Below are 25891 nucleotides of genomic sequence, written 5' to 3'. Positions count from 1 at the left end.
ATTCTGTCTTCTCCGTGTGTTTTTACTGGTTTCTATCTGTATCTCTTCTCTTTACCACTTCAGAGAGTTCTTCACTGGCGTGATGAGAGTGGCTGAGAATTCTGTGGACTTGTCCTATGTTCTGCTAACTTATTGAGGCTCCATGGAGCCTTCTTCTCAGGCACCTCTGCAGAATCAGTACTGACCTGTTCCCACTCCGGGTCTGAGGTGGCTGATGGAGGAAGTACGCACTTTACTTTGGATGGAGCAAGAGCACTGATAGGCTGGATTGTGTCCTCCTTCTGCAGTTTTTTAGTATGGCCATAAATTTCAGCCAAAAATATCCAAGGGGCTTAACACCTTCCTTCTCCATGTTAAGTTGCCATAGGCCAGAGATTCCATGAGTTGATAAAGATTTAAGTTGTTTCAAAGAATATCTTTGAAGCATTTTTATATTCACATTGGCTTTTTCAGCCTGATGGTTGAAATACAATGTTTTTTGGCACATGTTACCACACCTGGACGAAATGGACACAGGCAATGTGCAGATTATTGTGCTTGGGTCCCTCGACATACAACCAGGTGGCTGGCAAGTTGCCTGTGCAAAAGTACCAAGTCTCCAAGGTAGGGTAATCATTTTTGGAGAAGCATATGGTGAAAGCAGACTAAAATAGCCAAGATGGAAAATGTAGTTTGTGTAGTGCATTGAGGTAATTATTTTTCTTCCAGTAATAACAGATAAGTACTAAAATGCAAAAAGCATATGTGTGTAATTACAGCAAATATGACATCATACTTTTGAAGCCCCTTCAGACAACTTTTATAACATAGAAACATAGAAAACCTACACCACAATACAGGCCCTTCAGCCCACAAATCTGGGGCTGAACATTTCCTTACCTTAGAAATTACCTAGGGTTACCCATAGCCCTCTATTTTTCTAAGCTCCATGTCCTATCCGGGAAACTCTTAAACGATCCTATCATATCCACCTCCACCGCCGTCGCTGGCAGCCCGTTCCACGCACTCACTACTCTCTGTGTAAAAAAAACTTACCCCTGACATCTACTCTGTACCTACTTCCAAGCACCTTAAAACTGTGCCCTCTCATGCTAGCTATTTCAGCCCTGGGAAAAAGCCTCTGACTATCCACATGATCAATGGCTCTCATCATCATCATATACACCTCTATCAGGTCACCTCTCATCCTCTGCCACTCCAAGGAGAAAAGGCCAAGTTCACTCAACCTATTCTCATAAGGCATGTTCCCTAATTCAGGCAACATCCTTGTAAATCTCCTCTGTATCCTTTCTATGGTTTCCAAATCCTTCCTGTAGTGAGGCGACCAAAACTGTGCACAGTACTCCAAGTGGGGTCTGATCAGGGTCCTATATAGCTGCAACATTACCTCTTGGCTCCTCAACTCAATCCCATGATTGATGAAGGCCAATGCACTGCATGCCTTCTTAATCACAGAGTCAACCTGTGCAGCAGTTTTGAGTGTCCTATGGACTCAGATCCCAAGATCCCTCTGATCCTCCACATGGCCAAGAGTCTGACCATTAACACTATATTCTGCCATCATATTTAACCTACAAAAATGAACCACCTCACACTTATCTGGGTTGAACTCCATCTGCCACTTCTCAGCCCAGTTTTGTATCCTATCAATGTCCCGCTGTAACCTCTGACAGCCCTCCACACTATCCATAACACCCCCAACCTCTGTGTCATCAGCAAATTTACTAACCCATCCCTCCACTTCCTCATCCAGGTCATTTATAAAAATCAGGAAGAGTAAGGGTCCCAGAACAGATCCCTGAAGCACACCACTGGTCACCGGCCTCCATGCAGAATATGACCCGTCTACAACCACTCTTTGCCTTCTGTGGGCAAGCCAGTTCTGGAACCACAAGCGATGTCCCCTTGGATCCCATGCCTCCTTACTTTCTCAATAAGCCTTGCATGGGGTACCTTATCAAATGCCTTGCTGAAATCCATATACACTACATCATCAATGTGTTTAGTCACATCCTCAAAAAATTCAATCAGGCTCGTAAGGTACGACCTGCCTTTGACAAAGTCATGCTGACTATTCCTAATCATATTATGCCTCTCCAAATGTTCATAAATCCTGCCTCTTAGGGTCTTCTCCATCAACTTAACAGCTACTTCAGTAAGACTCACTGGTCTGTAATTTCCTGGGCTATCTCTACTCCCTTTCTTGAATAAAGGAACAACATCCGCAACCCTCCAATCCTCCGGAACCTCTCCCGTCCTCACTGATGATGCAAAGATCATCACTAGTGGCTCAGCAATCTCTTCTCCCTTGCCTCCCACAGTAGCCTGGGGTACATCCCATCTGGTCCCGGTGACTTATCCAACTTGATGCTTTCCAAAGGCACATCCTCTTTCTTAATATCTACATTCTCAAGTTTTTCAGTCCACTGTAAGTCATCACTACAATCGCCAAAATCCTTTTCCATAGTGAATACTGAAGTAAAGTACTCATTAAGTACCTCTGCTGTCTCCTCCGGTTCCATACACACTTTTCCACTGTCACACTTGATTGGTCCTATTCTCTCACGTCTTATCCTCTTGCTCTTCACATACTTGTAGAATGCCTTGGGGTTTTCTTGAATCCTGTCCGCCAAGGCCTTCTCATGGCCCCTTCTGGCTCTCCTAATTTCATTCTTAATCTCCTTTCTGCTAGCCTTATAATCTTCTAGATCTCTATCATTCCCTAGTTTTATAAAGTAATATATTAACCCTATTTACATTCATCACCAAGGATCAAAACTTGAATGATGGTGATTGAGCAGAGGGCAATAGCTTCTCTTGTTTGCCCTCCTTACCCTCCTCCTCCTCCTCCTCCACATCCTCTTCTCGTTCTCCTCTTTTCTCCCTATCTGCCTTTTCTGTAGCCTCCAACTTTTCAAATCTGCAGCATTGAATCTGAACTTACCTTGATAATGTACATTAGTGACTTCAGCTCCTCATCGTCCACTGCTTCTCATTCTCATTCAGGGAGGTGAACTTGCTCTTTTTATTCTATCGGGTCTCAAGGCCCTTTCACACAGGTAATTCAGATAAAAGAAATGAAGCAAAAAGTGGGTGTCATTACATGATGAATGTAGAGATAGACTGCTGGATGAGCTCATCCTGTATGGAAGAAGTTAGACCATCAATAAAGTGTTGCTGTAGTCCTGCCTGGTGTAACAAATGGGGCCAATGAGGCTTTCCACACAATGACACAAGACAAGAGTATGGATGGGAGAGACTGAGTGGACGAGAGTTGTGTGTGTAACACCATGGCACTGCAGTTGGGACAGCTACAGCATAGAGCTAGGTCCCAGTCGAATTCTGAACTCTGGTGCTGTCTGTGGAGTGAAATGATCTTCCTTTGTCATCTGGTTTTCTCCTGCCTGTTGCTGGGGGAGTCTAAGACCAGAGGACACAGCCTCAGGACTGACGATGTCCATTTAGAATGGAGATGAGGAGGAATTTCTTTAGCCAGAGAGTGGTGAATCTATGGAATTCATTGCCACAGGCAGCTGTGGAGGCCAAGTCAGGCAGAGGTTGATAGATTCTTGACTAGTTGGGGCATGAAGGAATATGGGGAGAAGGCAGGAGATTGGGGATGAGAGGGAAATGGATCAGCCATGACGAAATGTCGGAGCAGGCCCAACAGGCCAAATAGCCTAATTTTGTTCCTATATCACATGGTCTTACGACGAACATGTGGTTTTGGAAAGGCAGAATCAGGTAGAGATTGTTCAGGAAATCCAAGAGGTGACAGGTGAGAAGGAAAGCAATTTTTGGAGACTCTTTGCCTATGACTGGATAAATATCAATGAATGATAATTTGGGGAGAATGATACATTCAGCTGTTAAAGGCAACTAATGTTAAGGAGTTTAAGGAGGGCTATTTGGCTGGATAGGATTTCATTCACGATAAGGCCTGTTTCAGTGCCATAACAGGGGTAGAAACCCAGCGGATGAGGCTCACATCAGTAGTTTACAAGGGCAATGGTGTTTATAGTCAGTAAACATGGAGTGATTACCAAGTGACAGCTTGGCGTAAGCTCCATTGGTGGTGCCGCCAGCAACTCAGGTCGACTACTATAGACAAGATGCAGTTTGTCATCAAGGGCAAGAGTTGACAGGAGATAATAATTTAATTTCAGGCATGGTTGAAATTATTTCTGCAAGTTAGTCATAAATTGTGCTTGAGCCACACAAAGCTTGCTTAGGTCAGGTCTGGATTTCTGACATCTACTGTACATCTAAGAAAGAATATACTGGCTTCAGAAGGAGCACCATGAGATACGAAACATTAACAGGTCTCATAGGGTTAAGTTGCAAACACGAAACAGGAATAGATCCTTCAGCCCACAATGTTGGGCCAAACTAATTAAACTGGTAATTAAATGCCTAGCTAAACTAATCCTTTCCGCCCTTGTCCATAACCTTCCCTTGTATGCACCTCCCCTGATTTCACCCCTGACAACACGTTCCAGGCACCAACCATTCTGTGTCAACAAATTTGCCCCACACATCTCCCTTGAACTTTTTCTCCTCTCACCTGAAATGCATCCCCTCTAGCATTAGACATTTTCACCATAGGAAAAAGATGCCAGCTGTCTTCACCATCCATGCTTCTCATAATTTTATAAAGCTCCTGAAGGTCTGTCACTAAACTCTGCCACTCCAGAGTAAACAATTCAATATATCCAACTTCCCCTGACAGCACATACCCTCTAATCCAGGCAGCAACTGGTAATCTCCTCTGCACCTTCTCCAAAGCCTCCACATCCTTCCTTTAATGGAGCAGAACTGCATATGTAGCAAAACTAGTCTTATAAAGCTGCAATATAACTTCCCTGACCCTTGAACTCAGCACCTCAACTAATAAATGTAAGTATGCCATACACCTTCCTAACCACACTATCAACTGTGTAGACACTTCCAGGGAGCTGTGGACTTGAATCCCAAAATCTCTCTCTGCTTCAGCAATGTTAACAATCTTGCCACTGACAGTGTACTGTCCTTTTGCATTTGATCTCCCAAAGTGCAATACCTCATATTTCGCCAAATTAAACTCCATCAGCCATTTCTGCACCAATATCTTGTATTCCCTGGAATATTAAAAGGACAATTCAATTAGGAGGCTTAGGGTTTCAAAGGGAATTGGTTGAGTGGTGAAAATCTTTATCCTCAGGCAAGGGAGTCTATGACAGGACAATTAGAGTCTGAATGGAGAATAGCTGGATACGGCTCCATCCATCATGGGTAAAGCTCTCCCCACCGTTGAGTAGATCTACACAGAACGCTTTCACAGGAAAGCAGCATCCATTATCAAAGGCCCCACCGGCCACGCCATGCTCCCTTCGTGCTGCTGCCATCAGGAAGAAGGTAAAGGAACCTCAGGAACCACTCCACCAAGTTCAGGAACATTTATTACCTCTCAACCATCAGGCTCTTGAATGAGTGGTGATAATTCACTCACGTCATCACCAAACCGTTCCCGCAACCTATGGACTCCCTTTCAATATTTATTGCTTATTTATTTATTATTATTATGATTTCTTTTATAATTTTTTTTTGTGTATGCTCAGTTTGTTTTCTTTTGCACGTTGGTTGTTTGTCCATCCTGTTGGGTGAGCTCATTCATTGATTCTATTGTGTTGTATTTCTCGTAGTTACTGTGAATGCCTGCAAGAAAAGGAGTCTCAGTGTTGTATATGGTGACTTTAGTAATAAGCTTATCTTGAACTTATGGGAGGTACTGTCTATCTGAGCTTGATTAATTTCCATTAACCACAATCTCACTGATTGATGGAAGGACCTGAGGAACTGAATAGCTTATGTGCTCATATAGAAATGTCAACTATTAACGCTGTGTGAAATTAAAGTGGTACAGTAAGCATTTAGAACATATGCTCTGCACCTCAAACTCTGCAATATGATTGGAAGGTAGCCAGGGTTCATTGTATTTAAGAAATAAGTAAATGTTAAGCAGTTCCTGGACTTTTATTTGTAAAAATACAGCTGCAGCTTTTGTACTGATGTAATCTATATGAACGCTGGCAATACCTTGCAGGTCAGCACCCCAAATGGGAAAAAAAAGAAGCATGTTAATATCTATCTGTAACCCTATTGAATGGCCAAGCCCCAACATCAAATGCTGACATTCCTGTCTGGGTCTAGCGGCAGCCATAGTTGAGGCTGTTTGCCATGTTCTCGGAATATAGAACCTGCAGGACACAGTAGGTGTGCGATCTGTCATCAGACCCGGGGCGTACCTCCTGCACCACAGTTGTGTTGGATGTTACAGCATTCCACTACATAATGTGGGTTGTAGAGGTCTGACTTCTTCCCACTTGTTTCTATTGCGTCCTTTAATCCTCAGGCTCTGGAGGTGCAGATCCAGAACACCAGAGGTCTCGCCGAGGAACTGCAGAGAAATTCGCAGGATCTTCCACTCAGAGGGTTCATCACATTCAACATGGTGGATGAGCCACAGGAGCACCTACACAGGCAACTGAAAGAGCTGCAAGAGCACTGGATCATCAGGTATGTCAACGGGGAACCCACGCATCCTCTTTGCACTTCATGTCTCCTCCCTGACTAAAAGCTCGTTAACATAGAGACATACAGATCCTGCGGCCTACCACATCCATACTGCTCTTCCCCACACTAAAGTTTCTATGTCCTAGAGATTCAAGTCAAGATGCTTAAGCGTGTGAGAGCACCTACATCCACTGCCTGATCAGTCAGCACATTCTAGACTCTAACCACCCTCTAGGGATAAAAAAAATCCCTCAGATCCCTCACAAACCTTATCTTCATGCTGTAAACATCTCCCCTACGGGAACACAGTTTTTATTATCTCCCCCCTCATAATTTTATATCGCTCTCAGGCCATCCCTCAACATCTTCTGCTCAGAAATATCAAACCCAGCCTGTTCAGTCGCTTGTTATTTGAAATTCTCCAATCTCGGCAACATCCTGGGGAAACAGAGATGTGAGAGACTGCAGACACTGGGGTCTGGAGCAAAAAGCATACTGTGCAAGGAACTCGACAGATTGGGCAGCATCTGTGGAGAGAAACGTCCTGTCAGTCCTGTTCTGATAAAGGGTCTTGACCGAAAATGTGGACAGTCCATTCACCCCCCCCCCCCCACCACCACACGGATGCCACCAGTTCCTCCAGCAGTTTGTCCTTTTGCACTAACATCCTGGTGAATCTCATCTGCAGCCTTTCCAGCACAATTACATGCTTCCTGGAGAGCAGCAACCAGAAATACACGATATTCCAGCGTGGCTGGACCAATAAAGCTGCAACATACCCTGCTCGCTATTGTATTCTTTCCATCGGCAATAAAAGCAAGCATACTGCATGTCTTCTTCTACATATTATCCATCTGTGCTGCCAGTTGTAGGACTGATATCTCCAGGCACCCTCTGTTCTCCAACATTCATTGGTCCCTACAATTTACTGTATACGTCCTACCCTTGTTTGCCTTCACAAAGTGCATCACCTTGCAGTTATTGATTCATTGAGACCACAGTGTGGGATAGGTCCTTTCAGTCCTCCGAGCCGAGATGCCCAGCAACCTTGTGAATTAACCCTGGCCTAACCACGGGACAATTTACAATGACCAATTAGTCTACCAACTGATTCGACTTTGAACTGTGGGGGGAAACCGGAGCACCCGGAGGAAACCCACACGGTCACGGGGAGAACATACAAACTCAGCACAGACAGAGGTGGGAAATGTATTCATGTCATTAGTACTGCAAAGCACTGTGCTAACCACTACACTACCGTTAATTAAATTCTATTTGGCATGGGATCCTCCCATAATTACTGACTATGTCATGCTTAAACCAATCCCTCATGCTATCTATAGCATCATTAATCTGCAGTTTGAATCATCAGTTTTGACATGTTGTCCTTTTATATAAGTTAACGATGCTCACCATTTCAATTAAACAGTCAAGTCAGTGCTGGGTTAGTGACAAAGATAACTTTCCCACAATAAATCATTGTTCTGTGACTTGTAGATAAAACTTTGTGTGTATGTGCACATCAACTGCGATATTTCAAGAGTCCAGGCACACCTCAAGCAGTGTCTATACGCAAGGACACTTCATTTGGAACAGATGTATTGTTGAAATGATGAAGCCAATTTGTTAAGAAGTGTGCTCTCGATTCCCAGGATGCAGAAGCTGGAAGAGACGCTGGTTTTATATAAATGCCTACGGGAACTGGAGGAACTTGAGGAATGGGTCACACAGCAGCTGCAGACAGCCAGCTCCGAGGATTATGGAAATGATCACCTGCATGTCCTGGTAAAAACAGTTTTGCATCTATAACTTTGAGTGCATTCCCATTACATTCCCCACAGCTCCATCGCCACTGAGATTTCTAAATGTTTAATTTCACCTCCTACTTACCTCGATTTTACTTCCAGTTCCACTATTTTAAATAGGATAGGTATCCCAAATGATTTTTTGTAAGATCAACTTTTCTGCCACCTGTGGAAATATGCACTCACTGCTGATGGGTGGTGGGGTAGAGATCTGTCTCTAGCAAAGGAGGGGTAAGGTGCTCCTTCCCTCCACTAACCTGCAGGTCACCCTTGGACAAGGTGTAGCACCCGCTTAGACCCCCGATCAGGGTCACGAGAACCCATGGGAGCAGGTGGTGGATGGCCGTATGAGCAGCTGGTGCATCTCACAAGCCCCGGTTATGTGACCACTGATAACAGGCAGACAACCTCTGAAAAATATTGATAATGATTGGGGTCACCCGACTTGTAAAGACACTGCCCAGAAGAAGGCAATGGCAAACCACTTCTGTAGAAAAATTTGCCAAGAACAATCATGGTCATGAGACTATGATCACCCACATCATATGTCAGGGCACGTAAAGGTGATGATATTGTTTCAGTCCTGAAATTAGTTACATTTTGATAATATTGACTCACTGTGTTGTTCCTGCCAAAGGTCTTTATTTTGTCCTTTAAGTGCTAAACATCATATGCAGTCCTAAATTTATATGCACAACACTCAAGTCCTGGCCGTTTTAAGATTTGATACCAATACTGCTCTCAGCGGATTCTTCTGTGTATTTCTCTAAACAGGAAAGCACTCATTCATAAATTTGTACTTAATATATCACAGACATTTAAAACCACGTACTTCCATTTTCTGAGCAGGCCTATGAGATATCAATTCCCTTTATAATTATTTATACGAGCCCTTTCACCAAACCTGCTTTGTTATTTCACCTCAGCACTTAATCAAGTTAATCAGGTAACAACTGGTTTTGTGAATCCCCGGTGTTCTTTCCTAACTTGGCACCAAGCTAGGAAGTGCATTCGCATGCAGAAAGAGACACAGCGTGAGGCAGTTTAGGGATGACAGTGAGAGCTGGTAGATTCCTGTGCCCTAGTTTGGACCCTGACCTCTGTGACAGTGTGGCTTTCCACTGCTGTTTCAGTTTTCTCCCAGGGTTTTCTCCCTGGGTTTTTCCCCAGGGTATCATTGTAAATATTCCCCTGGATATCACTGTAGATGTTCCCCAGGGAATCACTGTAAATATTCCCAGGGCATCACTTAGATGTTCCCAGACTCCTCCCAGTATTCTTTAACTGCTTCAGCAATGACCTTCCTTTCAGCAGCTTGCCAGTTTCTGTTCAATATGCTCAGTAAATGGAGCGGTCCATCCTGCCTATTGCAGGACTTGGGCAAAACTCAGGTATGGGTGAGAAGCAGCACTTGTACCCGACAGTGTTTCTAACCTTCTACATGAGTTAGTCATTCACATCACCATTGCTGAATTTCCATCAACGCCCTGGGGTTGTCTCTGACCTGACGGGTACAGTCATAGCCAGTGCGATTACAAGAGCAGCTTGGAGTGAGTCACCCACCTGACTGCAGGAGGCTTGCTGGCATCCACGTAGCACGTCAGGATTGAAATGACTGCTCGCCATCACAGTGAAGAATCTCAGCACCGTCGTGGACAAAGCAATCCACCCTCAATATTCAATCCCCGCACTTTCTATAACATGCACAGCGTTCATTGGCATGGGCCGTTCCAACAGTGTTTCCCAAACCCCCGTCCCTCTTCAGTGTCTCCCAGTGAAGTGTACTAGGGTAGCAGTCACATTGAGCCATCTTCATGTTAAACACCATTCTGACTTGGACAAGTATTGTTCTCCTTACATCATTGCTGAATCTAAATCCTGAAACTTCCTACTCAGTAGCGGGAGGTCCCTTTACCTGAAGAATTGCAATAGTTCATGAGAAAAATCTTACCGCCAACCACTGGAAGACAAATAGGAAAGGGTCATAAACATTGACCTTAGCAGCAATGCCCAGACTCTGAAAATGTACAAATAACAAGAAATGTGGTGAGAATCCAGCCAGATCTCCTGTACACAGCTCCAACTCTGCCAGAACCTTGCAGTATGGAAGTTTGCCCTCCAACAGCAAGTTAAGTCGAACTCAATAATCAGTTAGGTGACAGAGGTGTTTGCACTGCCTAGTTCCATTCACAATTCTTCAGTAAGTGAAGCAGATGCTATGCTTGGGCCAGCAAGGGGCATGAACCATATTCAATATGAGAGACTCTAAGCACTCCCACTTGACAGTCACCACTATCAATATCCTGGGACTGTTATTGACCTAGAACTTTGCTGGACCAGCTGATAAACGTTTTCATAACCAGGACACTTCAGACGCAGGGTATCCCAAAGTAAGGGATGACATTCCACTTCTTCAAACCCTTTCTGTCTTCTGCAATGTGCAAGTTAAGAATCTGACCGAATATTCTCAAACTGATTGAAAGAAGGCAGCTCTGACTTGGGTGTTCGACATTTTATTCAAGATAAAGTCTGTTCATACACCAGGCTCCATCACACTTACTACGGCTACATTGTGTTCCATCTACAAAACTCACAGTAATTTCTTGCTAACATTACATGCCACGAAGCTCTATCCATCAGAAAGACGAGCAACAGGCGTTTAGCGAACCCGTTGCAACGTCCCCTCCAAGTGGTACACTGTCATCGCTCGGAACCGTTGCACCACTGTTTCATTGTCCTGTTTTTAAATCCAGGAACTCTTACCCCCAAAATTCTGAATGGATGGTAAGGGCTGCTCTGCCAGCAACACCCACATTCTGTAAAGGAGTATAATTTAAGAGCTTCTCAAAGTGAGAGTGAATTGTTCCCTCAACTTGTACAGACAACTTCACAGGCCCTAACTCTGAGCACTAGATTTGTGTCACCCCTGCAGTCTGTTCCCAGTTTGGAAGATGTAATATATTCTCGTTTGACTCCCTGAAAGAAAAGAACGGTTTGGATTTGAGAAGTCATGGAGTTTGGCCCCATCTCCACACACAAGAGTGGCAGGAGCTGGAAAGGAATTAGCCGGAAAAAATCCCAAATTATCTCAGTGGCAAAGGGGCATTAAATTTGATTGTTGGGGTTGAAGCTTCAGAGGTTGGTAATTCATCAGAGATATGTGATCAAGGTCAGCACTTCTTTCTTTTTACTGTTCTGAAAAGGTTCGAAATGAAAAAACATGAGGGGTCCGTTGTTACATCTGCCAAGTTGATATAAATGTAAAGTTCCGATAACAAGTATGAACATCAAAACGGACTGTAAGATCTAGAAAATTGGAAAAATTGTAAGGAATATGAAAAACAATGCCAGAAGTTACAACTTTATTACAGAAAAGAGGGCAAGCACAGAAACTGGGACAACGGCAAATTTTTTTGTCAGAAGAAGTAAAGTAACATCCCAAGGACAATAATATTAAATCAGGACAGAAACAACCCAAAATTAAGCAAATGACAGCATGAAAAAAGAAATAATGACATTGAAGAGAGACAAGTTCTATGAGTCAGATGGTCTCAATCCCAAAAACACTGCAGATGCCCTAAACATTATCAACTTCTGATTCAAAATTTCTTCCTTTAGACTTGAAAACTGCACAGGTCATTTCTGAGTGGCAGGGTGGAGATACGTCTCCATCAAAGGAGGTGTAAGGCGGGCTTTCACTCTGTTAGCCTGCAGGTCACCCTTGGGCAAGGTGTAGCACCTGCTCGGCACTGTCCCCACCCCCCACCCACCCTGATCAGGGTCACGTGAAGCCCTGGGAGCAGGTGGTGGGTGATTGTATGAGTAACTGGTGCCTACACACATGTCCTGGTTATGCGACCACTGATAACAGGCAGACAATCTCTGAAGAGTATTGATAATAGCTGGGGTCAACCGTTTTGTAAAGACACTGTCCAGAAGAAGGCAATGGCAAACCACTGCCACTGTAGAAAAATTTGCCAAGAACAGTCATGGTCATGGAAAGACCAAGATCACCCATGGCATACGACAGGGCACTTCACCATCATGAAAGAAGCTTGAGAGTGCAAAATGTTTGTTTCATTTGGTGTTTATCTTGTATTGTCCAGTTGCCAATTAACTCTACTGTCCTCAAATGTTCCCTACCTGGTGAGTTTTTGTGTGGTTTTAAATTTCATTTACCAGCACCTGCAGTATTTGCTTTGGTATTCCTGTTAATAAAAAGTATGCATCATGCAGTGTGACAACATCACTTTCACTCTGCTGTTTTGCCTTGTTAGCGCCTGAAGGCATTGTTTGAAAATTTCCAGCACCAAGTGGAGGCTGGTGAAGAAAGGATCCAAGGTTGCGAGACCTTAGTGAACACACTCATTGAGAAAGGGCGGCTGGAGTCCGAGGAAATTGTGCAGAGAAAGGATACGTTGAGGTGAGTATTCTCATGTGAGATGGAAGGAGGTGGTTCAGTCAGTTCTGTGGTGACACACAGAGCAATTCCAGTGCTCCACCAATTTTCCCAGGAATCTGTTCTCCTGACATTCCCATCAGCTCCTTCAGAACACATCACGAGGGTCAATTTGTGTTGGCCATTTACGTGCACGTCGTTGTGCAGGAAATTGGAGGAAATCCATTCAGTCACAAAGAGGATAAGGTGAAACACTTCACAGGCCAGGACACTGGAGGTGAGAGGCAGGAGCTCCTCGTGCTGTGCTACCCTGACCCCCAGAGGGTACTGTGTGAGGTCAAAGATAAAAGCCCTCCCAGTTCCCTTACAATCAAAGATTCTAGTCCTGGGAGTAAGAAGCGGGGTCAAAATGACGTTCTCTGTAGAAGTAAGGAGACATCTGGGAGTGGGTGAAGTCGGGTATTGCAGGCTGCTTATTGACTGAAAAGGGAAGTAGTAGAATATTGAATCTGAAATTGAGAAAGGTGGGAGAGGGGTCATGGGTACCGTACCTCAGGGCAAGAAGGGGGGTTGCAGGGTGTTGTAACAGGCCGCAATCTGGTACTGTGTAACTGAGAATTGTGAATGATCAGATCAGCTGTTTGGATTTCTACTGCCATATATCATTGACAGTATGATAGGGCTATGAATATTGTAATCTTTTCCAACGTTGTAGGGGTTTATGGAACAGTTTGCGGGAGCGGATCCAGAATCGGGGACAAAGACTGAGTGATGCTGTGGAATTTCACAAGTGTGTCCAAGACCTGGCTGATGCTCTGACCCTCATTGAGGTAGGAACTTTGGGCATTTTGCAAAATAACAAGATGATATTTTGGGAAAACTGAAAATGTGGCTGAAAAAGGATCTAGTGCTTTCCCAGTATATATGGTGAATAAATTCTTCTCTGGCTTCCAGCCAGGTACAGGTATCGATTTTAACTGATGTTGCGATGACAAACTCTGCCATCTTCATCATCAAGGACGATGCCTGAGCATGTCTAGTCTGGTGGTATACATACCACCATTGTCTGCCCCTGCCATTGGCTTTTGGGACCACCTGGCAAAGGAAGCCATTGAAATTAAACTAGAGAAAAAGAATGTTAACAAAGATGAAGGTACTGGAATTCCATTGTTAACAAAGTGGGAGAGTGGAAACCTGATTGGATGAGGACTAACCAATCAGGAGGGACGGATGACGGGTGTAGATATACCGCTGGAGTAGAGATCCCTGATGAAGATGGCACAATTTGTCATTGGAAGGAGCTCTGGTTAAAATTGATAGCTGTACCCTGCTGGGAGACCGAGAAGAGCTTATTTGAAAGTGTGACCTGCTCCACAGGTTCAGCCTGTTGGTTCCTCTGCTGAAATTTTCCAAACTGCTTTGGCAATCTTAACCATGATAAGTTTACTGTCATGTACACCAGGTGGCATAGTCGACAGCACACATGAGAATATTAAATACAACTATAAATACAATGGAACAATGGGAGCTCTAATCGGCAAAATTCAAAGTGTATTCTCTCATTTGTTCCTTGTTTCTGTCTCTCCAGGAGAAGTTGAAAAGCATCCCCGATGAGATTGCAAAGGACCTGCGGAGTGTTCAAGCACAACTGCGTGTGCATGAAGCACTGGAGCATGAGCTGTTGGGAGTTGAGCAGCAGGTTGATGGCATTTAACTTTATATCACATCTTGCCAGCCGTTCAAATGGAGTGGTGAGAGGAGACAGGGCTAGATTGATGTGCATTCCCGTACCTTACACTGGCTGGAGGGAGAACATCCGTTCTGTAGCAGAAATCCATTATCTGATGACATCTTAGTGCTATATCCTTCTCTCTCAAATCATGGTTCAAAATAATGCACAATGGATTCCGGTTAATCAGGGCAGCCACTTATTTGGGACAACTCTTAAAGAACAAAAATTAATCCAGAAGATAGCCAGGATCCTCTCTGTTTATTTGGGAGAAATATGCCACTTAATTGGGACAGGTGGTTGTTGCTGAACTGTTTCAAACTAGGGTCAGTTGTGTGGCCATTGGACACTATACCGTGCATAGGGCAAATAGCTCTTAAATAGCATCAGTTGCATGTGTTTTTGTTCAAAAAGCTGTGATTTTTGTCACTGGTAGTTGGCAAGAAATAAGCAGTAAGACAATTCAGAACTGTTTTGCTCACTGAGGTTTCAAGCACCCAGGCTTGGAGATGCCAGAAACAGATGTCAGTGAAAATGAACAATTCCACTACTTCAACAAGTTAGGAAGGCCCCCTTCTCCCCACCTTGCCTCACTCTCCCCCTCTCCCCCTTCCTTCTCCCCTCCCTCACTCCTCTCTCGCCTCCCTCATCATTCCTCTCTCACTCCCCTCATCACTCCTGACCACTAGCCTCTCCCCTCCTGACCTTTACTTTCTCCCCTCTTTCCTCCTCCAAGTCCCCCTCTACCCTCCTCTCTCCCCTCTTCTCCCCCCTCTTCCCTCCCCCTCTGCCCCCATTCTCCCTCTCTGTTTCACAGCGTCCCTGCTGCATGCTTTAAGGCTCTTGTTTGCAGATTCACTTGTCACCGTACATATCCCCACGTTAGAAACTCCAATTGACCCCACAGCCTGTCAGAAAGTTCCCATCTCCCACTTGCTGATGGTACAGGGATTAGCCACGCCTGCATTTGGAGGAGAGAGGGTGCTGTACTGAGACTGAGAGCTATTTGTGTCAGTAAGGCGCAGATAAAGAGGTTGATTGTGTTGCGATCCCTGTGATCTCAGATGCAGGAACTGCTGGATGCAGCAGATGGGGTACTGCACAGGTGCACGACGGAGCAGAGCGTGGTCCTGCAGGCCAAGCAGACGGCAGTGGTAGAGAACTGGGAGAGCCTCAGGAGCAAAGTGGACCAGCGAAGGGAGTCTGTGGAGAAGACCTGTAAGATCCAACAGTTCCTGGTACAGGTGAGTACGGTTGGAGCGGAAGTTGCAGATTAATATTAATGCAGCACCATTTGTTTTTACCAGGTGTGGTCACATTGGAAGTATATTAAAACAAGTGCACTTGCCACTTTGTACATGGTAGAAGTTTGCAAACTCCAACTGACAATGAAGCAATGATGTAGTTTCATGGCTTGAAAATGTCCAGGGAACAGGTAGAAATTGCCTGCTCCTCTTGAAATATGTCCATCGGAGAAGGCAGACAGGGTCCCAGTTTGACAAGGCAGCAACTCTGCCTGGGATCAGTACGTGGAGCTGGGGTTAGGGTTTGGGGGTGGGGATAGGGTGAAATTGAAAAACTCTGAGAAGGAGCATGAGGACAAATTGTATAGGAGTTCCAGGGCAATCTCACGTCCAAACAGGCAAATAGCATCTCTGAGAAATTTCACTCACACACCATGTGACAGTAACTATAGCTCAGCACTTAACACCATCATTCCTACAGTCCAGATCGAAAGGCTCCAGAACCTGGGCCTCATGCCTTCCTCGACAACTGGATCCTCATCTTCCTAACCAGAAGACCATGATCTGTGCAGATTGGTGATAACACCTCCACATTTTCACTGACAATCAACACTGGCGCATCTCGGGCCTGTGTGCTTAGCCTACGGCTCTACTCTCTCTATAACGATGACTGCGTGGCTAGGCATAGCTCAAATACCAGCTATAAGTTTGTGATGATACAACCGTTGTTGGCAGAATCTCAGATGGTGACGAGAGGGCATACAGGAACAAGATACACCAGGCTAGTTGAGTGGTGTCACAGCAACAACCTGGCACTCAGCATCAGCAAGACAAAAGAGTTGAATGTGGACTTCAGGAAGAGTCAGACAAGGGAACACAAACTAATCCTCAAAGAGGGATCAGAAGAGTGAGCAGCTTCAAGTTCCTGGGTGTCAAGATCTCTGAGGACTGAACCTGGATGCAGCTACTGTATAAAGAAGCCACGGCAGTGTTTAGGGGTTTGAGGAGATGTGGTCTGTCACCTAAAACACTCAAAAACTTCTACAGATGTACCATAGAGAGCATTCTGACTGGCTGCATCACCGTCTGGTATAGGGGGAGGGGGCTAATGCATAGGGTTGAAGTGAGTTGTAGGAAGTTGTGAAATTTGTCAGCCTCCTTATGGGTACAGCCTCTGTAGTACCCAGGACATCTTCAAGGAACGATGCATCAAAAAGGCAGCATCCATCATTAAGGACATGGGTAATGACGTGGGTAGGATGAGTGAGGGGGTCCTGCGTAGGGAGTTAGGTGCGAAGCTGAAGAGCAGGACCTCCAGGGTAACAATCTCAGGATTGCTACCTGTGCCACGTGCGAGTGAGGCAAGGAACAGGATTATAAAGATTAATACGTGGCTGAGAGGATGGTGCAGGAGGGAGGGCTTCAGGTTTGTAGATAATTGGGCTTTGTTCCAGGGAAGGTGGGATCTGTTCCAAAGGGACGGTTTACACCTGAACTGGAGTGGTACTAACATTCTTGCAGGTAAGTTTGCTAGTGCTTCTTGGGGGGGTTTAAACTAAATTTGCAGGGGGCGGGGATCCAGAATGCGAGAGAGGATAGCGAGAGGAAGAATAAAGGACAGGTGGGGACTACACGGTTCCAGAATATTAAGTGTGTAGTAGAGAAAGGTGAGGCGGAACAAGTGATAAGGAGGACTCATGTACAGAGGGATGGTCTGATGGAACATGGAGTTAAATGTGTTGAAAGAATAAGTAAATGTAGGAAGGACAACAAAATTCTAGGGGCGTATAGCCCAATGGGAGTTCGGGAAGCTGGGTTAAGCACAATAGGCAGCGATTCAAACAGAGAGAGGAGAAATGGGCTAAAAATTCTATATCTGAATGCACGAAGTGTCAGAAATAAGGCGGATGAGCTTGAAGCCCAGGTGCGAATGGGTAACTATGATGTTGTTGGGATAACGGAGACATGGCTGCAGGGAGATCAGACCTGGGAAATGAATGTACAAGGGTATACGTGCTATCGTAGGGACAAAAATGTGGGCAGAGGGGGTGGGGTGGCCCTGTTGGTGAGGAATGAGATTCAGTCCTTTGCAAGGGGGGACATAGGGTCAGGAGAAGTAGAGTCTGTGTGGATAGAACTGAGGAACAGTAAGGGCAAAAGGACCCAAATGGGTGTTGTCTACAGGCCACCAAACAGTAGCATGGATATTGGGTGCAAGTTGAATAGGGAGTTAACATTGGCATGTGGCAAAGGTAATGTCGCAGTAGTTATGGGGGATTTCAACATGCAGGTGAACTGGGAGAATCAGGTTGGTGCTGGACCACAGGATAGGGAGTTTGTAGAGTGCCTATGGGATGCATTCTTAGAACAGCTTGTACAAGAGCCGACCAGGGACAAGACTATTCTGGATTTAGTGTTATGTAATGAACAGGATTTGATAAGCGATCTTGCAGTAAAGGAGCCATTAGGAGGTAGTGATCATAATATGATAAGTTTTTATCTGCAATTTGAGAAGGATAAGGGCAGCTCGGAGGTGTCAGTGTTGCAGATGAACAGGGGAAACTATGGAGCCATGAGGGAGGAGATGGCCAAAGTTGACTGGACGGATAGCCTAGCAGAAAAGACAGTGGAACAGCAATGGCAGGTATTCTTGGGAATAATGCATAAGGTGCAAAATCAGTTCATCCCCCAGAGAAGGAAGGATTCAAAGGGGGAAAAGGGGCCACAGTGGTTGACAAAGGAAGTCAGAGATTGCATAGCATTAAAAAAAAAAGGAAGTATGACAGAGCTAAGGTGAGTGGGAGGACAGATGATTGGGAAGTGTTTAAGGAACAACAGAACTTAACTAAAAAGACAATACGGGGAGAAAAAATTAGGTACGAATGCAAGCTAGCCAGGAATATAAAGGAAGATAGCAAAAGCTTTTTTAGGTATGTGAAGAGAAAGAAGATAGTTAAGAACAATGTTGGGCCCTTGAAGAATAAATTGGGTGAAATTGTTATGGGAAACAGAAATGGCAGAAGAATTTAATGAGTACTTTAGATCTGTTTTCACTACGGAAGACACAAGCAATCTCCCAGATGTATGGATGGGCCAAGGACATAGAGTAACAGAGGAAATGAAACAGATTGACATTAGGAAGGAAACAGTGATGAGAAGACTGATGGGACTGAAGGCTGACAAATCCCCAGGTCCAGATGGTCTGCATCCCAGGGTACTAAAGGAGGTGGCCCTGGAAATTGCGGATGCATTGGTAATCATTTTCCAATGTTCCTTAGATTCAGGATCAGTTCCTGAGGATTGGAGAATGGCTAATGTTATCCCACTTTTTAAGAAAGGAGGGAGGGAGAAAACAGAGAACTATTGATCTGTCAGCCTAACATCAGTAGTGGGGAAGATGCTAGAGTCCATTATTAAGGATGAAATAGTGACATATCTAGATAGCAGTGATAGGATTGGGCCGAGCCAGCATGGATTTACCAAGGGTAAATCATGCTTGACTAATCTGTTGGAGTTTTTCGAGGATGTAACCAGGAAGTTAGACAAGGGAGATCCAGTGGATGTAGTGTACCTCGATTTTCAGAAGGCATTTGATAAGGTCCCACATAGGAGATTGGTGGGTAAAATCAAAGCTCAGGGCATCGGGGGGAAGGCATTGACATGGATAGAAAACTGGTTGGCAGATAGAAAGCAAAGGGTAGTGGTGAATGGGTGTTTCTCAGAATGGCAGGTGGTGACTAGTGGGGTGCCACAGGGCTCGGTATTGGGACCACAGCTGTTTACCATTGACGTTAATGATTTGGATGAAGGCATAGAAAATAACATCAGCAAATTTGCTGATGATACTAAGCTGGGTGGCAGTGTGACATGTGATGAGGATGGTAGGAGAATTCAGGGTGACTTGGATAGGCTGGGTGAGTGGGCAGATACTTGGCAGATGGCATTTAATGTGAATAAGTGTGAGGTTATCCACTTTGGGAGTAAGAACAGGAAGGCAGATTATTATCTGAACGGTGTAGAGTTGGGTAAGGGAGAAATACAAAGAGATCTCGGAGTCCTTGTTCATCAGTCACTGAAGGTGAATGAGCAAGTACAGCAGGCAGTGAAGAAGGCTAATGGAATGTTGGCCTTTATTACAAAGGGAATTGAGTACAAGAGCAAGGAAATCCTTTTGCATTTGTACAGGGCCCTGGTGAGACCACACCTGGAGTATTGTGTACAGTTTTGGTCTCCAGGGTTAAGGAAGGACATCCTGGCTGTAGAGGAAGTGCAGCGTAGATTCACGAGGTTAATTCCTGGGATGTCTGGACTGTCTTACGCAGAGAGGTTAGAGAGACTGGGCTTGTACACGCTGGAATTAAGGAGATTGAGAGGGGATCTGATTGAAACATATAAGATTATTAAGGGATTGGACAAAATAGAGGCAGGAAATATGTTCCAGATGCTGGGAGAGTCCAATACCAGAGGGCATGGTTTGAGAATAAGGGGTAGGTCATTTAGGACAGAGTTAAGGAAAAACTTCTTCTCCCAGAGAGTTGTGGGGGTCTGGAATGCACTGCCTCGGAAGGTAGTGGAGGCCTATTCTCTGGATGCTTTCAAGAAGGAGCTAGATAGGTATCTTATGGATAGGGGAATCAAGGGATATGGGGACAAGGCAGGAACCGGGTATTGATAGTAGTTGATCAGCCATGATCTCAAAATGGCGGTACAGGCTCGAAGGGCCGAATGGTCTACTTCTGTACCTATTGTCTATTGTCTATTGACCCCCATCACCCAAGTCATGCCTTGTTCTCATTGCTACCATCAGGAAGGAGGTACAGGAGCCTAAAGGCACATACTTAGCAATTCAAGAACAGCTTCTTCCCCTCTGCCATTTGATTTCTCTCTATGTATTATCATTTGCCCTCTTCCTCAGTTCTTGGTCCTCTCACCTCCTCATGTCTCCTCTCCCACCAACTTGGGTTCCAGTTCTACTTTTCTCTCCTACCTTAAAACATAAACACCACCTCACTACTTCTTTATTTCTGTTTTTGAACGACTTATTTCAATGTAACTATTTAATACTTACACATATATACTTACTGTAATTCATTTTTTCCCTATATTTATCATGTATTGCATTGTACTGCTGCCGCTAAGTGAACAAATTTCACAACCTATGCTGGTGATAATAAACCTGATTCTGATTCTAATCTTAGTTATCTGAGTGTTAGTAATTATAATGGCTTGTGTTTCAACACAGGACAAGCTGAATAAGCTCGGCATCAAATCAGTTCAGCAGAAGTTTAAGCCTTCTGCTGCACTTCTCTGACTGACAAAAGTGATTTGCACAAAATAAGTATTTTCTAAGTCACCTAGGTAAAAGAATGATTTCTTGTCAGAGAAATAGTTATCAAGCTTTCTTTTACTCACCATGTGATCCTATATGCACACTCCTTCTCCAAGCACGTTTTGGACTTTGTGTCTCCTAGGTGCGGGATTACTTCTCCTGGTCGACCGGTTTGATGAGGGAGATGAAAGTGGAGGAGACCACCCGAAACAGCTCCATGACTGATTTAAAACTAAACCAGCACCAGCAGCTCCGGGCTGAAATTGATGCTCGCGAAGAGACTTACAGACATCTGCTCAGCTTAGGTTATGACATCCTGCAGATGGAGCCATCCACCTCCAAAGAAGTGAGAACATTCAGCAACCTTTCACTTCCCTCTTTCTCTAGATTTTCTTTTCATTCATCTTCTTAAAATTCCTAAACTTTGTTTAAATGCAGTCTTTTTTTCCTTTTGTTGTTTCTCCAATCCATCTTCCACTTCTACTGTTCGTTCTCTCTCCCTCTCCCTCTCCCTCTCCCTCTCTCTCTCTCTCACATAATTTGTTCTCTTGGTCCTTTAACCTCCTAATGTTTCCACTCCCACCAACTTGGGTGCCTGGTTTTACCAATCATCACCTTAATCTTTCCCTGCTCTCCCCCCTCCCCTCCCCATACTCTCTCCCTCACCTTCTGTCCCCACTCCCCTCTCTCTCCCTCTAACCTCCCCCTGTCCCCCTCACCTCCCTTCCCCTTTCATTTACACCTTGCCCTCTCTCACCTCAACTCCCCTCCCCTCTTTATCACCTTCCTCCTCTCTCATCTTCCCCATATCTCAACTCCCCCTCTCACCTCCCCCTCAACTCCCCTCCCTTTTATATCAACTTCCCCCTCTCTCGCCTCCACCCTCTCTCAACTCCACACACCTCCTTTCTCAACTCCCCCCTCACCTGCCCCTTCTCACTCATTCTCCTCACCACCCACTCTCTCTATTTCCTCTCTCTCACCACCCCCTTTCTTGTTTCCTGTCTCTTTCACCCCCACTTCATTAACTACTTCCCTCTCTCTCCCCCTCACTCTCAGGAGTCCCTTCCCTCTTACTTCCTTCCTCAGCTCCACGTCCTCACTATCTCAATCACCTTCTCCGTTTGCCTTCCTTCTTTCTCACTTCACCCTCAATCACACTCTTGTTCTTGCCTCTTCCTCTTGTTCCCTTTCACTTTCTCTCTCTCTTTCCTCTCTCCTTTATCCTCTCTCCTTCTTTCTCTCACCTTCTCACTTCCCCATTTCCCTCCCCCTCCTCTCACACATTTTGCCTCTCCACCACCTTACACACCACTCACTTTCCCATATTCCTCGTCACTCTAACTCTCACCTCCTTCCACATTACCCCTCCTTCTGTCAATACCCGTGAACTTGCCCTCCACTTGATCTCATTTCCTCAGCCTGCCTGCCCTCATTACATCCATCCCACCACTCTCCTTCTGTCCATGTGCTCCATCCCTTCACCTGTCTCACTTCCTCTGCCCAACCACCTCCACTCCTCCATCATCCACTCACTCTGGGTCTGCCTTCCCATCTTTTCCACCACTCTCATCCGTCTGTCCACCCTCTTAACTTTCTCCCATTGTAAAGTAGTTTGAATTACGTTGCCTATACAAAAGGTGCTCTATCTAAATGAGCTATCATTATTATTATTGCTATTCACTCCATAGCCATTCCCTTGCACCACCATCTCTGTCCACATCCCCTCTCCTGACCCTCTATGCCTTCCTTCTTCACTCTTTACCTCCGTTTGTTCCTTCTACCTTTCCATTTCCATCTCTACTCTACCCTTCCCCTTTGCCTACTCCCATTCTGCCTGTACCTTTGCTCTCCGAGGGATAGCTCCTCAGCAGGAGTCCAGGCGTGTGGCTAATGCTGGAGAGTGTTGCTGAGGTAAAAGATCAGCTGACTTCGTGGTAAAGCAGATGGCCGACTCCTGCCTCTACTTTCCTTGTCCGGCAGTCCCCTGTCTGCGGGTCTAACCCACCCCTTGTGTTGTCCTCTAGGTCAAAGACAAAGTTGATAGTCTGCAGAAGGAGAGAGCGGATCTGTATAGTCAGTGGGAGCTGAAGAAGGGCTGGCTGGAGAGGATGCACCTGGAGCAGGTTTTCTTCAGAGACGCTGCCCACATGGAAACAATCATGAATTCACAGGAGGTGGGTGAGATCATAATGTAGGAGTTGTCCTTTCGCCACCAAGTGTGCCCAGGCAGCAAGCCCAGTGTTGTGATTTTGGCTTCAGTTGTCCCTTGCAGAGCTATGCTGCCCTTCCAGGCACTCAAGAAACATTTCCTCACCTCTTCAGAAGAGGAAGCATAGCCAGAGGAAGTGGTCGAGGCAGGTTCAATAGTATCACTTGGATTGATACATGGAGGGGTGGGGCTTAGCAGGATATGGAAACTGGGATTGGCTGGGTGGGCACTGTCATCAGTATGGACTGGATGGCGCAAAGATCCTACACTATGACTCCATGGCACAGTCTTCATTTACGTTCATTACGAACCTCCTTGCAATTTGAAAAGTACTTTAGAAATATCATTCCTCTTGCACTTGTGTGAAATGCTGCTGCTAATTTGCAGATGGAAATACACCACTGAGATAGCAATGTGATGTTGAATTGACTCTGAACTGGTTGGTGTTTTTGGGCAGAAAGAACTTCCCAATATTGTGCCAGGTGTCATTTTATCATCAATGTCTCACCCCAAGTTACTGTTCCATAGTGTCAGCCTGAGCTGGGGTTGGGTACTCCAGTCTGCACTGAGGCTGGAACTCTTGGCTGTCTGAGTCGGAATCATGAACACTATTGAGTGTCTCCTTTCAAGGTCATCTTTGAATGGCGATCAAAACTTTAAACATTGCTTGATTAAACAGATAGAGTGTCCTTTAATTTTCATCTGAAGAACAGCTCTCCAGATTGCTGCACTGCTGATAGCTTCTCAGTTGGAGCTAAAACGTCTGCAAACATCTTGCCAAGCTTGGCAATCAACCAAACTTCCAAATAGCCAACCCAGGCTACCAATATTCCCCAATATTCCAAATATTACAACTATGCTTATTAGATAAATTAGTTTTCTATCTTCTCCTGCTGTTTATACTATGTTATTGTCTCTGCAACTCTTGGAATATTCATTCCTTCGTTTAAATTACATTTTTACATCTAACCTCTTACATTTGTTTGGCTGTCTAGAAGGATAGCTGCTGAAATATTGTAGCAAGATGTTGCTTAAAATCACTAGGTCATTTTGGCAGGACATTATCAAACGAAAGTTGAGGCCAATTCACGTATGATTTCAGAGTGGATGATCAAAAGCTTGGTCAAACAAAAAGATCTTAATGCAGCATCTTAATGGAAAAGTGGAGAGATTTAGGGAGGAAATTCCAGAACCTGTGACCATAGCTACCAGAAGCAAAGCAGTCGAAACCGTTACCCCATGACTGGTTTTGCTCCTGACTTCGGGTACTACCTGTGTGGAGTTTACAGGTTCTCCCTGTGACTGCATGGATTTCCTCTGGGGACTCTGGTTTCATGCCTCATCTCAAAGATGTCTGAGCTGGTAATTGGTTAAATGGCCACTGTAATGAGTGGTAGATTCTGGAGGGACTTAATGGAAATCAGAGCAGACTCAATGGGCCAAATTGCCTAATTCTGCTCCCATACTTTGTGGTCTTATGGAATGTGGGGAGACCAAAATGAGATTAATATAAATGGATGTGTGATAGTTGACCCATACTCAACGGGCCAAAGGGCCTTTTTCTGTCCTGCAGGATTCAATGTCTTTATGACCAACGCTAAGGAAACTAAATTTAGCTTCTTACAAGTGGTTAAAATTTAAACTGGTGGCTGAAAAGCTGGTGAGACTGGAGAAAGTTATAGGGATTGGGAGAGTTGGGACAATAAACGATGGACAAAAGTGAAGGGATTTCGTGCAAGATGAGGGAAGTTTCAGATGGCTTTGGGTTTAAGGATGGCAAAGTGAAAGAAGCCTGCCGCCATTGCATAAAAACAGAAGTAATAAAGTTGAATGAGGGTTTTGTCAGCAGAAGATCAGAAGCAGCACGAGGTGAAAATAGGGGTTATTAGTGACGGCTCAGGTATATGGTTTGTACGTGATCTCAGGGTCAAAATACGAAGGTTGGAAACAGTTTATTCCATTTCAAACTGATGCCACAAAGAGATGGAGTTGGTCCTAGGAAAAGGAATTGGAAGTGAAGACAATAGCTTAGGTCTTCACAATGTTGAGGAAAATACCTCTTCATTCAGTAGAAATGGATGCTAGAAAATTTACAAACAATGAAGGGGTTCCTGTCAAAGTATAAATGGATGTCATCAGCAATTATATGGAGACTGGTATCCTGTTTCTGGATGACATGCTGATTGGTAGTATTGAGATGAGAAATAGCAGGAAGCTCGAATGGACCAGCACTAGGAATGGTAAAAGGACAAACCATGGTTAGTAAATCTCTTTCTGCAAGTCAGTAGAAAAGAATGGACCTGGCCAGACAATGGTGGAGAGGTTTTAGAGCAGGATGCTACAGCTTCCTGCCTAACTCTGTCAAAGACTCTGCACATATTAAAGTGCATGGTGCAAGAATAAATCCATCAAAGATGTTATTAATAATGTTAATCAGAATCATTTTGGAAATGTTACTGGAAAGGTTCAAACACTGGTCACTTCTCTTTCGGCTTGTCTGCCCTCTTGCCTCATTTGGGATTTGAACCGTCCTTCCAAGTGAAGCAGCAGTCCACTTGCTTTTCTTCTTCACTACTTTTGGAGCTCGCAAATGTGGTTCCTTCTATATTACAGAAAACAGA

The 25891-nt window shown here is 44.8% G+C and overlaps 1 protein-coding gene across 1 annotated transcript in view; it reads left to right on the top strand.

Annotated features, from left to right (window-relative positions):
• Window positions 1–25891, top strand: part of sptbn5 (spectrin, beta, non-erythrocytic 5) — a 282529-nt gene that overhangs the window by 75808 nt on the left and 180830 nt on the right. The window contains exons 29-36 of the mRNA XM_073040383.1: window positions 6392–6555; window positions 8205–8337; window positions 12635–12780; window positions 13472–13586; window positions 14345–14455; window positions 15550–15729; window positions 21201–21404; window positions 23086–23235. Of these exons, the coding sequence (XP_072896484.1) occupies window positions 6392–6555; window positions 8205–8337; window positions 12635–12780; window positions 13472–13586; window positions 14345–14455; window positions 15550–15729; window positions 21201–21404; window positions 23086–23235 (1203 nt within the window). The remainder of the gene's footprint in view (window positions 1–6391; window positions 6556–8204; window positions 8338–12634; window positions 12781–13471; window positions 13587–14344; window positions 14456–15549; window positions 15730–21200; window positions 21405–23085; window positions 23236–25891) is intronic.

Source organism: Hemitrygon akajei, chromosome 3 (assembly GCF_048418815.1).
Source record: "Hemitrygon akajei chromosome 3, sHemAka1.3, whole genome shotgun sequence".
NCBI lineage: Eukaryota > Metazoa > Chordata > Chondrichthyes > Myliobatiformes > Dasyatidae > Hemitrygon > Hemitrygon akajei.
Note: the sequence above shows the minus strand (reverse complement) of the source record. Positions and strands in the feature narration are given on the sequence as shown.